Source organism: Macrobrachium rosenbergii, chromosome 15, assembly GCF_040412425.1.
Source record: "Macrobrachium rosenbergii isolate ZJJX-2024 chromosome 15, ASM4041242v1, whole genome shotgun sequence".
Lineage (NCBI taxonomy): Eukaryota > Metazoa > Arthropoda > Malacostraca > Decapoda > Palaemonidae > Macrobrachium > Macrobrachium rosenbergii.
Genome location: NC_089755.1, coordinates 53702763 through 53716605, shown reverse-complemented (window position 1 = coordinate 53716605; position 13843 = coordinate 53702763). Strand labels below are relative to the sequence as shown.

Genomic DNA, 13843 nt, shown 5'->3' with positions numbered 1-13843 from the left:
ATCACATTGTGCACTAATGCGCCCAATAGTAAAAGAACAGAAATAGCCCGTACAACAAAGCATGACTTCATATCTGAATTACATTTATATACCATTAGGCAAAAAAAAACTATCCTCACGTGTAGTTATTTCCCTCAAAAAAAAAAAAAATCTTCACATGTAGTTATTTCCCTCCGTAATCCGCAGAAGAATAAAATAAATTTACACAAACCAACACGAGGTCATTAAAAAGCTCACACGCAGTCATTCCCTCGATAATCCCCAGAAGAAAAAGAAATAAATCTTACAAAAAACCGAACACGAGGTCATTAAAAAAAAAAAAAATAGGTAAATAAGGAAGTGGATCAGAAGGATGAGGGAAAATGATGATTGAAGAAGTAGAAGAGCGCAGGAAGGGGAATCATGACAGTTAATCGTGATGGAAAAGCAAGAGATGTCTGTGTTTAGATGAGGAATGCGGAGTTTCCCTCCGCAACCGGCGGGGATGATGATCGCTCGGATCATGCTGCGTCCTTTCCTGCGAGTTCTAATCTGAAAATTGGCGTTTTAGTTCTTGCGCCAGTACGGGCCGCGGATTAGACTGGTTTTTGGCAGTTCGGAATTATGCAATTCGGGTGTGGATGTATGTGAGTGTGTGCGTGATGTACATGCATACATATATAATTATGTGTATGTGTGTGTATTTATATATATATGTGTGTGTGTGTGTGCGTGTGTGTGTGTGTGTGCATAACTGAATCACTAAAATATGGAACGTGTTGAATATATAAAGACAAAATCTGCGAAGGAAAGAGAAACAATGGAGTGCTGCAAGGCCTTTCGACTTGTAGTCCTTTACTTGCAGCACTTAACTGTTTCTCTTTCCCTCGTGGATTTTGTCTTTATATATATATATATATATATATATATATATATATAGAGAGAGAGAGAGAGAGAGAGAGAGAGAGAGAGAGAGAGAGACACCCCCATAAAAACGCAACAAAGGGGAGGGTGTTATATTTCACGCAGTTTTTCTACCTCTTTCCAATACGTGTAATAGAAGCCTTTTCACCTCAGCAAGATGCCCTTGGAAAGTATTACCGTTTCTCAGACGGTAATAGGAGATGAAACAGACTCCCCTGCGGCGTAATGTTCCAGCAACAGTTGCGTGCACTTATTCGCTGAGAAGAAGCGTATAAACATTCGTAAATTGTTGCACGTACAAGTTCGTTTATATATTTATAAAGTGTATAAACGCGCAGAACATGGAAACGCGTCTTTATTACCATAATTGTCTTGATTCGAGGCGAGGAAACTGTCGTTATTAAGACATCATAAAGTCTGAGATCTATGGGAAAGAGTCGAGAGAGAATGCAACCAAGGATTAAAAAAAAGGATAATGAAGGATGTGGTAGACGCAGGACGATGATGTTCCATTTATACTGAGTTTTTTTAACCGCAGAAAAAAAGTATAAGGTGGGAAAGAATGCCACAAGCTCCAAGGACAAAGAAAGTCATGGAACTAAGCAGTCAAGGATTTCCTAACCTCAACAGAGGGAAATTTAGATTCAAGTAAAAGGTGGGGTTCTGTAGGGTCGGTGTTTGGTACCTGAGCGTTTTTCGTTTCAGTCAAGGAACTGGTAACCTCAACATAGCGAAATTTAAATTTACATTGATGGGGTTCCGGAGGGTCGGTTTTTGGTACCAGTGTTTTTCGTCTCACTTAGACTTTGACACGAATATTACTTGTATAGAATTAAATATGTCACCTCGTGGTGCAGAAAAAGAGGGTAGACATAGTGTGTTAGATGGAAGAAATTGCCTAGGAACCTTTCTGAAGATGTACATGACATGTCATCGCAAAAGAGAGTTTTTGTAAAGATTACAAAAACTTTTCAAACACATTTAACTATTTAAACACTTCTTGCTAACAGGTATAAGCAGTTGAATTATTCAAATGAAATGAATCTTAGAAATGAAAACGCGAAAAGGAAACGACCGTAAATTCTTTTGCATAACTGAAAATTAATCCGTAGCATTATCGCCTTGTCAAGGATAATAGATAGGAATTAGAGTGGCAGACAGAAGTTGGCGATCAGCCGCCGTGAAACCAGTATAATACGCGTATTTTCCATCATTACATGACTCATTGCCTGCTGGGTCTTTGTAGCAAATACTCTAAAAGTGAATAAATGGACGGAAGTACATAACAGACCACAGACTGTACGAATTTCAGCGTGATGTAGTATTCAGATTTGGCAAGTGTTATTCAGTAGCAAAAAGCAGGAACACCCGTCACTGGCTTTTGTTACAGATGTAAAGTGGAGCTGCATTCATGAATAGTGTGGATATTGATCAAATAAAACAGCTGACATGCTTATTAATACCCTACATTCAAAGCTGTGATTCATTGTTATTTAGCAATGACGCCCTAATACGACTTCTAGTGCTTTCGTGACTGAACAAAGCCAATGCATGTGCTTCCATGCACGAAAGGATTTTAAACTATGCATTCAAAGTTTTTATTTACTGTTATTGAGCAACAACTCCCATCGGCGACTAATACGTCTCCCAGTGCTTTTGTTATAGAACAAAGCCCAGTGCTTGTGCTTCCGTGCAAAAATTGCTTTTAAATAAACATCCTGGTTACACTAGACTTCGATACGTTCCCAGTTCCAGATTTATTAGGAATGCGCCTACCCTGGATAATAGGAATTGTTTGGCTAATATTAGTGTTTTCCACCTTAGAAAGTTATAATTTGTTGTAATAAATTTAAGTCTCGTGTTCAGGTATTTTACTGAAATTCATAGTGGATGTTAGCGTATTGTACTGATACGTAAGAAAATTTATTAAAATTGAAATAATGGTATAATTTACTATTTATGTAACGCAGGTGTATTTTTTTAATTGTTCAATTTTGAATAACCGAAGAGTTTTATTAACTATATCTTACGATTAAATAGTTGGAAAACTTGAAAAGAAGAAAAACGGTCGAACTTCATTTTACTGAATGAAGAATGTCATCGATTATATATATATATATATATATATATATATATATATATATATATATATATATATATATATATATATATATATATATATATATATATATATGTATGTATGTATGTATATACATACAGTATATTTTTTTTGCTAAATCATATACATTGGTTTAATGAAACGTTTGTTAATTCCAAAAGCATATACGTGTAGGTACTGAATTTTCACAAATCATTAGCTAATGATTTGTAAAAACAATGTACACCAGGTATGGTTCAATATTTTCACTGTATGGGAGAGTTCACCACTATGCCTGAGTTAGCTACAACAGTAAAAAACGCTTCGCTTTGATGATTTCCGCTCTGCGTTTCAAGTTTTGAATTTAGTCATGTTCTTAGATGTAGCTAGAAACACAACAAGAAATTTGTGCATCAGAAAGCTAGACTATTGCGGTTTTTCGCTAGCTTTGCGTCTTCCTTTAATTGCAGTCGAAGTTTGCGTATTTGAACACATAACTTATTAGAATTCTTGTCATTTTCACAAATTCTGCAGAAGTGATAATCATTTAGTCTTAAAATGAGATTAAAACTAAAAATACACTTGCACACACACCCACACACACCCATACACACCCACACACACACACACACACACACACACGAATAAACCCCCAGCGTAAGTTTCACTCAAAGCAGATCTTTCATTTGACGCACGATTAACGATAATCTTGTTTTGGATTGAAAGGATTTATGCCCCCCCAAAAAAAAACTTCGAGTAAAGAGGAATTGTGCCTGGCAAGCACGCAAGCTCTTGTTGCTAACCAAAGCTTTGCTAACGTGACACGAGATGTGCTTTCGAGATTCGTGACCTCGTGTTAACCTTTTCGTGACATGTCGCAATAATGTATGCAACTGCATTTAGAAGCCATATATTTTGCTTTCCTTTTGTAGCCACTGAGGATAAGTACAGATAAGTGGAAAAGAATAGACTAGCTTGCTGTAAAGGTGCGTCCTTACAACAATCAAACATGTCATAAACACGTCACCAACTTATTGCACACATATCATAAACAGGTTGGAAATCAGTCAACAACACTAAGAGAAGAACGAGATTTTTTTCAAATGCTGGATAATCGTATGAAGCTTTGGTTAGAATCGCCAACAAGTCGTTGACTTGTATCCAACATGTTTGCGACGTTTGTGCGACGAGTTGCCGACATGTTTGTGACATGTTCTGCTGTAGTGTGGGCGCACCGTAATGTAGTACACATGGAATCCTTTAGTTGTTTGTAGGCCGGCCTTGTGCTTGCAAGGGCCCTCATCAGAAGGCAGCCTCTAATGTAACAAAGTCTTAAAGGAGTAAAAAGACCTGGTGTTGACCTCTGGATTCATTCCACCAAACCTGAATGTTGGTGAAGTTTAAGAAGGCTTTCAGCAGTATGAGTCTGACATCCTATCACGTTTAAAGACTCCAGATTGCCGTAAAACGATTTTCATATCCTCTCGTGTTAAAAGCAAAACACGCGGTCGTGCATATAGTCTACAGGGCAGCACAACACGTCAGGGGTTAAAGACGAGAGCCCAGGGTAAGGAAATTCCCTCCTTCAAGGTCAGGGTCATGGTTGAATCCTTGCCTCCAGTAATAGCGACAAAAAACTCAAAACCGCCAGCACGTAATAATTTTCTTGCTCGTTTTGATTAACCTTCCATATTTTCATTCCGGAATGAAGGCAGACTGTATTCTTTTCCACCCTTTTTTCCCCCCGTTTAATCGAGTATTTCTGAGAGACATACAGGTGTGCTTCTCCCTTCTGTAACGATAATAATTGCAGGTGCTTTGCGAAAACTAGCCATTATTGCATGATAAATTACAATTGGACGGTTCCGCCCGAACCGTGCTGGCGGACGTACGATTACCTCCGCGTTGTGCCCAGCCGCCTGGCTGAAATCCTACGGGAAATATTGGACTTCGGAAGCCCTTATCGTGTAAACGGTAGACGGATATGCAAATTGACGAGCCGTGAAATGATCAGGCAATTTAACGTAAGCAGAAAAAACCGGGTGAAACGAGATGGGGAGAGAGAGACGGCATCTCTCTCCTTTGTCCTTGAGCATCATGTGCAGCATCATCCAACCGACGGCATCATATGGTATATGAGGCAGCGTCTTCTTCGGATGAAGCGAGGGCGGATGCTGTCTTGTAAAAAGCGGGGCAAAACGTCTCGGCAGGAAGATGCCGATGAAGTCTCCCTGTATCCGAAAGAAGCGAAAGGGGTTTCATGACAGACTCACGCCTAGCGGGATGCCAATGAAGTCTCTTTGTATCTGAAATAAAGGATGGTTTCATTACAGACACTCGCCTAGCGGGATGCCAGTGAAGCCTCCTTGTATCCGAAAATATACTTTGGGGGTTTTGTTACAGACTCACGCCTAGCGGGATGCCAGTGAAGTCTCTTTGTATCCAAAATTAACGAAAGGGGTCTCATTACAGGCACTCGCCCAGCGGGATGCCAGTGAAGTCTCTTTGTATCCGAAATAAACGAAAGGGGTTTCATTGCAGACCCACGCCTAGCGGGATCCCAATGAAGTCTTTTTGGATCAGAAATAAACGAAATGGGTTTCATTACCTACCCACGACCAGGGGCACGGAGGAAAACGACAATGATGCTATCGCGTTTCAAAACGTAGGGAAATGACTTTCGGCAGTCCCATTACGATGATGATGATCTATGATGATGACCATTGAATATTAGCTGTAATTCATAACGTCTGTTATTACGACGGATGAGTGATTGTGGGAAGAAATAGGGTGTATGGTGAAAAAATATGCGGTTTGGGAAAATGGATGACACTTGAAATTGTATTTAATGATGTGGGGGATATCACATTATATGCCCAGTGTGCTACTTGCCTGGCTGAAGATAATTGGTCTGTTTCATTTAGAGCGTTTTGATGAATCGTAATATTTCAACTCTGAGAGGAAAAGAGTTAAATTTCAGGACGGCAGGAACGACCATAGAATATTTCCAGTTCTGTTTTGTTGATGTTTACGACAAGAGGCCTCAGCCGCCATTTTTTTTTTTTTTTTAGCCAAGACAAGGAAATCTTAAAAAACATCATTGTTTTAATATGTAATTTTTATTCACGGTAATATCTCGCACGATGAGAAACATAATACCCTTATCCTGACGATCTCATAAAAAACCAAAAAAAAAAAAAACAGTGCACCTCATGTGGTGCACTGTAGGCCTTAAGGTTCTTTGCAGCGTCCCCGGCCCCTAGCTGTTTCTTGTACTTCCGTTCATATTCTCTTTCTTCCATCTTGCTTTCCACCCTCTCCCAACAATTGATTCATAGTGCAACTGCAAGTTTTCCTCCTGTTACGCCTTTCAAACCTTTTACTGTCAATTTCCGTTTCAGCGCTGAATGACCTTATAGGTCCCAGTGCTTAGCCTGTGGCCTAAATTCTATATTCAGTTCAGGTCATGAAAAAAGAATCAATTTTCCTGGAACGCAGCGGAAGACGACTATTATAGCCTTCTGCGATACATATTATTAACCTTGAAAATATGAGAAGAAACTCATCTCCATAAAGGAAGCAAGTTAATTAAGTCAATTATGAATCTTTGAAGTATTGCACGGGAAGGAAATTCCGTTACAACTATTCCCTCACGACCCAAGAGAATGTGCTCCTCGTTCTGTTTACACTAGATACAAATAGCTCGGCGCAATCTTACCCGCTGTTCATTTGTTTCCCTTCAAATTCCTTTCCTCCTGTGATGGTGATCTTCGGTGTGGCGTCTCGCGTTCCGTTTTTGAATTGCTTGTAAATCTTTTTTTTTTTTTTTTTTGTATTATTAGTCTGATAATCACGTCTGTTTTTATTTCACGTGTTTGTGGAAGCGTATGTATATATATTATATATACTGTATGTGTGTGTGTATGTTTGTAATTATATATGTATATACACATATGTATATATATTTTTTCAAAATTTTTATTAGTAGTCTGATAATCACGTGTGTTTTTATTCCATGTATTTGTGGAAGTTTTTGTGTGTGTGTATATGTATATATATATATATATATATATATATATATATATATATATAGATAGAGAGAGAGAGAGAGAGAGAGAGAGAGAGAGAGAGAGAGAGAGAGAGAGGTCATGGACTCATGGATATCTTTCATGAAACTTGACTGCAAAAATTCACCTTCAGAAACGATTTACCTTGTACCTTCTAAAGGCGAACTCTTGCATTGACCATAAGAAGGATACAGTTGGAATAAGAAATACCTTAGCCTGCTAAATCAGCAGACCTCTTGAAGCGCCTGCTTAAGAGTCGCTACTGGTCAAGCAGGCGAAATAACCATCTACTTTCTTTGGCGTTCCTGCTTCTTTTCCTCCTCCTCCTCGTCCTCGTCCTCCTCCTCCTCCTCCTCCTCCTCCTCCTCCTCCTCCTCCTCCTCCTCCTCGGAAGATGAAAAAAAAAAAGAAGCAGAAGAAGAAGAAGCATATGCAGGGATTCTCCCTAGATCCCTAACCCCGAGGTCATAATGACCACCTGAACGACAGGTATTATTCCCAGGGGAGGAAACCGGGGTTCGAGCGAGACTTTGCATGTTGTGCCTTCTGTGAGTTGACAAGCAAATAACACCGGGCGCCGGGTGTTTGATCACCAAGGGAAACCGAGCGAAGAATTTCCTGTGTGTTCCAGCAGGCTGCGGTAGGAGAGCGGTCCTGCGTCACAGATTGCACGTTGCGCAGTGTCATTGCTGGAACGATGGGATACATTAAACTGATTGCTTGGAAATGATAATAGGTCATCCCGGTAGGGTGGGTAGCTCCGTCAGTGCGCCTCACGCTGCGCATTATAGGCGTTGGTTGGAGGTTCTCTGCGGCGTCCCTTCGGCGCCTACTTGCAGCCTCTTCCATTCCTGTTTGATGTACCTGCTCTCATATTCTCTTTCATCTATCTTACTATCCACAACCCTCCTCTAACAATTTTTTTTATAGGGCGGCTGCGAGGTTTACCTCCTGTTACACCTTTCAAACCTTCTTGCTGTCAATTTCCCTTTCAGCGCTGAATGACCTCGTAGGTCCCAGCGCTTGGCCTTTGTCTAGATTATATATTCTGTTCTATCAAGTAAAAGTTGCAGGAGACCTTTGTTAAGAGCCCTTTAAGAAGAGTCGAGAATGCTTTTAGTTGAACATTTCTATTTGGGTTTGTCAATAGTTCTGTTTCACTGGCAAGGACATCAGCAATACTCTCAGCCTTAATCTTTTGTCCAGTCTTTGGGTTAGTATAAGGACGGACGAAGAATCTAGAGACTGTTCCCTTCCTCCAGTCTGAATATTGCTTATCTAAACGGGGCAGTTAGGATTATGAAAAGCTGCTTGATAGTATCTCTGTTCACAAAAAAGTTACAATAAGGGGGCAGTTACCTACCAGACAATGATGTACGTACACAAAGACCTTACCTACCAACAATGATGTACGAGAGAGAGAGAGAGAGAGAGAGAGAGAGAGAGAGAGAGAGAGAGAGAGAGAGAGAGAGAGAGAGACTGACTATCTTTTCCCATCTCAAGAAGCAATTATGAACTGTAAAAGATCCTGCGTAATTTTCATTCACCAACATGACATGACTTTTTTTTTTTTTGGGGGCGGGAGGAGGGGGCCGCTTCTTGAATATTCAGGCTCTACCCAGTACTTACTAATTTGTCTTACCCCGTCGTTAATGCTCTTCCTTCTTCGTAAACGACATACGAGCCAGACCGGATGCTAATTTGTTATTCAATACAGGTACTTCAACCCGATATTATCTGCGCTCTGAGCCTTCTCGATAAACATACTCCCGTGCATTTCTGCCGCGAAAAAGAGAGAGAGAGAGAGAGAGAGTGTTGGAGAGAGAGAGAGAGAGAGAGAGAGAGAGGTAAAGTGTTGGAGAGAGAGAGATAAAGTGTTGGAGAAAGAGAGAGAGATAAAGTGTTGGAGAGAGAGAGAGAGCCAGAGAGCGAGAGGGGGTGAGACAGATAGAGAGTGATAGATAGATAAAGTGTTAGATAGATAGAGAGAGAGATAGATAGTAGTAGAAAGAGAGAGAGAGAGAGAGAGAGAGAGAGGGATAGATAGATAGAAAGAACGTGCAATAGGTATAGAGAGAGAGAGAGAGAGATTGATAGACAGATAGATAGATAAAGTGTCAGAGAGAGAGAGAGAGAGAGAGAGAGAGAGAGATCCTCTCGCCAAAATGAAAGGGTAGCTTTCCCTTCACTTGACCAAAGTATAACGTGTGAAAAGGCAATGTGTAATTTTCATCCACCAAACACGAATTTTTCTTTTCTTTTTTGGCTGGTGTTCATAACATAATCACGTCTGCAGTTTTAACCTTTAGTATCTGAAAAAATAATATATATATATACATATATATATATATATATGTGTATGTATGTATATATGTATGTATATATGTATGTATATATATATATATATATATATATATATATATATATATATATATATATATATATATATATATATATATATATATATATATATATATATATATCCTGCCTTCTTCCAGTCATCCAAGTAATATCGTGTCCGGTCAGCACTTGGCATGACTACCGGACAAGCGGGTTGGAACCCCACCCTAAACGTCTAAAAACACTCTGACTCTGATCAAGACTAATAAAGTCTGACAAAGGCTCATCTGGCAAAGCCAAGTCAGCATACTTGTCTGTGGTACAGAACACTATACCAAGTCACCATTATCTACTCAACAGCAGATGGGAATTGACAGTGTCATGACTAACTCAGAGAGTAAAAGAAAAATGACTGGCCATTTTTCTTCATTACAAAGGACCCCTGATCCCCGCCAACTAGTCACTGTGCCTTTGATAGCATAATGAGTATGTGTGTGTGTGTGTGTTTCTGGCGTGTTGACAGTTTCGCAGGCATAGGATGTTTCTGCTTGATTATGTGTGTGATGTGAATACTCATACACAACTCATACATATACACGCACACATATATACAAACATATATATATATATATATATATATATATATATATGTATATGTATATATATATATATATATGTATATATATATATATGTATATATGTATGTATGTATGTATGTATGTATGTATATAATACATATTGTCAATTTCATAGTAATATCTTTGTAAGATTCATAGTATGATTTATCTATAAAACTATGTATGTATGTTTGTATGTATATTTTATGTATATATATATATATATGTGTGTGTGTGTGTGTATGCATGTATGTACTGTATTTATATAATATAATATAATGTATATATATACATATATATGCATATACATATACATATAGGTAGATAGATAGGTAGATAAGTATATGCAACGAATGACACAAAATAGGAGAATTGCCAGTTGAAGATATTTTTAGATATATGTAAGACAAAATAGGTTTCATGATAAGTGAGCTAAATAGAGTTTAAAACTCGGTAAATTCCTGGACGTTTATTGTCTAAAATCGCTTGTAATTCTCAGTTATGTTTAATTTTTCAAATCTTACTTTCTCAGTATATAATGCATTTTTTTACCTTGTTATTTTTGATATTTCAGTCCATTTTCAATCGTTCTCCTTAAAAAAAAAAAAAAGGTAATTAAGATGCATTTTAACATTATGTCTCCACTTCACAATTATGCCTCATTTTATTGTAATATTACCACAATTATGTTTCATTTCATTATAACATTACTTTTCATAATATTTGCAGTATTTGAATTACCTTGATATTTATAACATTTAGATTTATTTCCGATGTTTTCCTTTAAAAAAATAGTTAATTAAAAGGCAATACACTGTCGTCTAAATAATAGACGAATAATATTTCTGTGATAAGAAATGACGGGTGAATCGATAAATAATATATAATAACTTTTTATTTTTTCTTTCAGGCAATCAGGACGATCCGGGTTGGTTGGACGAAGCCAAGTATAGCATGACTGGTAAGCCCATTATTAGACTAATTTATTAGCTAATCGTGTATCAGGTTTCCTCTGCTGATCAGATTAGCCAGTGTTTGCTCCGTGTCTGTGTCGGCAGATATATATATATATATATATATATATATATATATATATATATATATATATATATATATATATATATATATATATATATATATATATATACATACTATATACATGTACATATATATACATATGTGTATATACTGTATATTTATATATATTACAAATAAATGCAAGGTATTTTTTACATGTGTATAGTACGTAATCTGTGCATCTAACTACTAATTTTTCCTACGAACGCCCTGTTTATGAGAATATGCACACTTATTTACAGGAATATACACACTTATTTACAGGAATATACACATTTATTTACAGGAATATACACATTTATTTACAGGAATATGCACACTTATTTGCAGGAACATACACGCTTATTTGCGGGAATATACGCGCTTATTTACAGGAATATACACACTTATTTACAGAAATATACATATCTATTTATAGGAATATGCACACTTATTTACAGGAATATATATACTTATTTACAGGAGTATGCACACTTATTTACAGGAATATACAAACTTATTTACAGGAATATACATATTTATTTACAGGAATATACACACTTATCCACAGGAATATACATACTTATTTACAGGAATACACACTTATTTACAGGAATATACATACTTATTTACAGGAATATACACTTATCCACAGGAGTATACATACTTATTTACAGGAATACACACTTATGCACACTTATTTACAGAAATACACACACTTATTTACAGGCAAACTAACCTACAGAAACGAAAGAATTTATAGTATCGCTTAACTCATCTCATTACACGCACATACGTGTACTGCAAACCCGCAGAGACTTATCTTTACACACACACACGTTTTAAGCAAAGCTTCACCCTCCTTCGGCTCTCTCGTGATTAAAGAGCCTCGGCCGAGAGGGCAATTAAGGGTGGATCAGATAGGTCATAATTAATGAATTAGGGAGGGAGTGGCGCGGTCGTCATCTCCCGTGTTATCAAGCGCATTGGGCGATTCGCGCGAATGTGTCATGTTTCTTGTGGTGGGGTCTATCTCTCTCTCTTTTTTTTCTTTTTTTTTTTTGCTTTTTCTTGTTTAATGGAGTAAATGTTATGGGTGTTATTTTTTCAATTTGTGGAGTTGTTGTTTATTTGCTGTTTCCTGTTGTTTTTTTCAGTTCGTGGGGTTGTTATTCTTATCTCGTGGTCGGTCTATTTTTTTTTTACTGTTTCTTGTTGTTTAATGGCGCAGATGTTTTGGTTGTTATTTTTCAATTTGTGGAGTTGTTATTTATTTGCTGTTTCCTGTTGTTTAATAGCGTAAATATTTTTTTGTTGTTTTTTCAGTTCGTGGGGTTGTTATTTTTATCTTGTGATCTATCTTTTTCATTTTTGCTGTTTCTTGTTGTTTAATGTCGTAAATATTTTGGTTGTTATATTACAGTTTACTGGGGTTGTACTTTTGCATATATAACCTCAAAAAAGTCTTGCTTTTTTTCTGTTGTTATTTGGTCATTTTCATTTTAACGTTCACTTTTTAGTATTATTTTTCTTGTGTGTCTTTATTTTAGTTCATTATTTTTTCTTTTTCATTTTTGTGGTATTTTGTAAGGCTAATTTTACATTTTTTCATTCTCTTCGTTCTGTTCAACACATTATCAGAATTTCCTGTCTCTCACTATTATCTTTTGATTTTCCCACCTTATCATCTTAACTGATTATGTCTCTTCTTTTTGATTTTACAGTTACTTAATTATTGCCGTGAATTTCCACTGACCATTTATTTACTCCACATTGTTCTTAATTATCGTGCATTCACTTCCATCTCCTTTCTCACCATTTAATTTCACTTCCCTTTCTCTTTTTCTTCACTTAATTCCACTTCCATTTTCCCCCCCCTCACTTAATTCCCCTTCCATTTTTATTTCCCTTATTTAATTCCACTTCAGTTTTTATTTCCCTTATTTAATTGCACTTTCCATTTTTATTTCCCTCATTTAATTCCACTCGATTTTTATTTCCCCTCATTTAATTCCACTTCCATTTTTATCTCCTCATTTAGTTCCACTTCCATTTTTTTCCTCAATTCCACTTTCATTTTTATTTCCCGCACTTAATTCCACATCCAACTCCTTTTTCCTCACTTAATTCCACTTCCAACTTTTTCCCCCACCTAATTCCACTTCCATTTTTTTCTGCACTTAATTCCCTTTTTATCCCTTCATTTAATTCCACTTTCATTTTTCCCCTCAGTTCCATTTCCATTTTTCCTTCACTAAATTCAACTTCCACTTTTATTTCCCTCATTTAATTCCACTTCCATTTTTTCCTCAATTCCACTTCCATTTTTTCCTTCAATTCCACTTCCATGTTTTTCCTCAGTTCCACTTCCATTGTTACTTCCCTCATTTAATTCCACTTCCATTTTTCCCTCATTTAATTCCACTTCCACTTCTATTTCCCTCATTTAATTCCAATTCCCTTTTTATTGCCCTCATTTAATTCCACTTCCCTTTTTATTTCCCTCATTTAATTTCACTTCTTGTTATTGCCCTCATTTAATTCCACTTCCATTTTTATTTCCCTCATTTAATTCCACTTCCATTTTCATCTCCCTCATTTAATTCCACTTCCGTATTTATTTCCCTCATTTAATTCCACTTCCCTCATTTAATTCCACTTCCGTTTTTATTTCCCTCGTTTAATTCCACTTCCATTTTCATCTCCCTCATTTAATTCCACTTCCGTTTTAATTTCCCTCATTTAATTCCTCTCCCATTTTC

General features: G+C 37.0%; 1 protein-coding gene across 1 annotated transcript; it reads right to left on the bottom strand.

Moving 5' to 3' along the window:
- Positions 1-7317: 7317 nt before the first annotated feature.
- LOC136846355 (uncharacterized) lies at positions 7318-13527 on the bottom strand. Its single transcript, XM_067117153.1, has 2 exons — positions 13353-13527; positions 7318-7454 (listed from the first exon to the last, which is right to left on the bottom strand). The coding sequence occupies exons 1-2, from the start codon at positions 13525-13527 to the stop codon at positions 7318-7320; spliced, it is 312 nt and encodes a 103-aa protein (XP_066973254.1).
- Positions 13528-13843: the final 316 nt, after the last annotated feature.

Coding starts and splice junctions, on each gene's coding strand:
- LOC136846355 (XM_067117153.1), bottom strand. CDS start 13,527: ATGAGGGAAATAGAAGTGGAAGTGGAATTAAATGAGGGAAAAATGGAA. Junction 7,455..13,352: donor ATTAAATGAGGGAAATAAAA/GTGGAAGTTGAA, acceptor TCATCTTCCGAG/GAGGAGGAGGAGGAGGAGGA.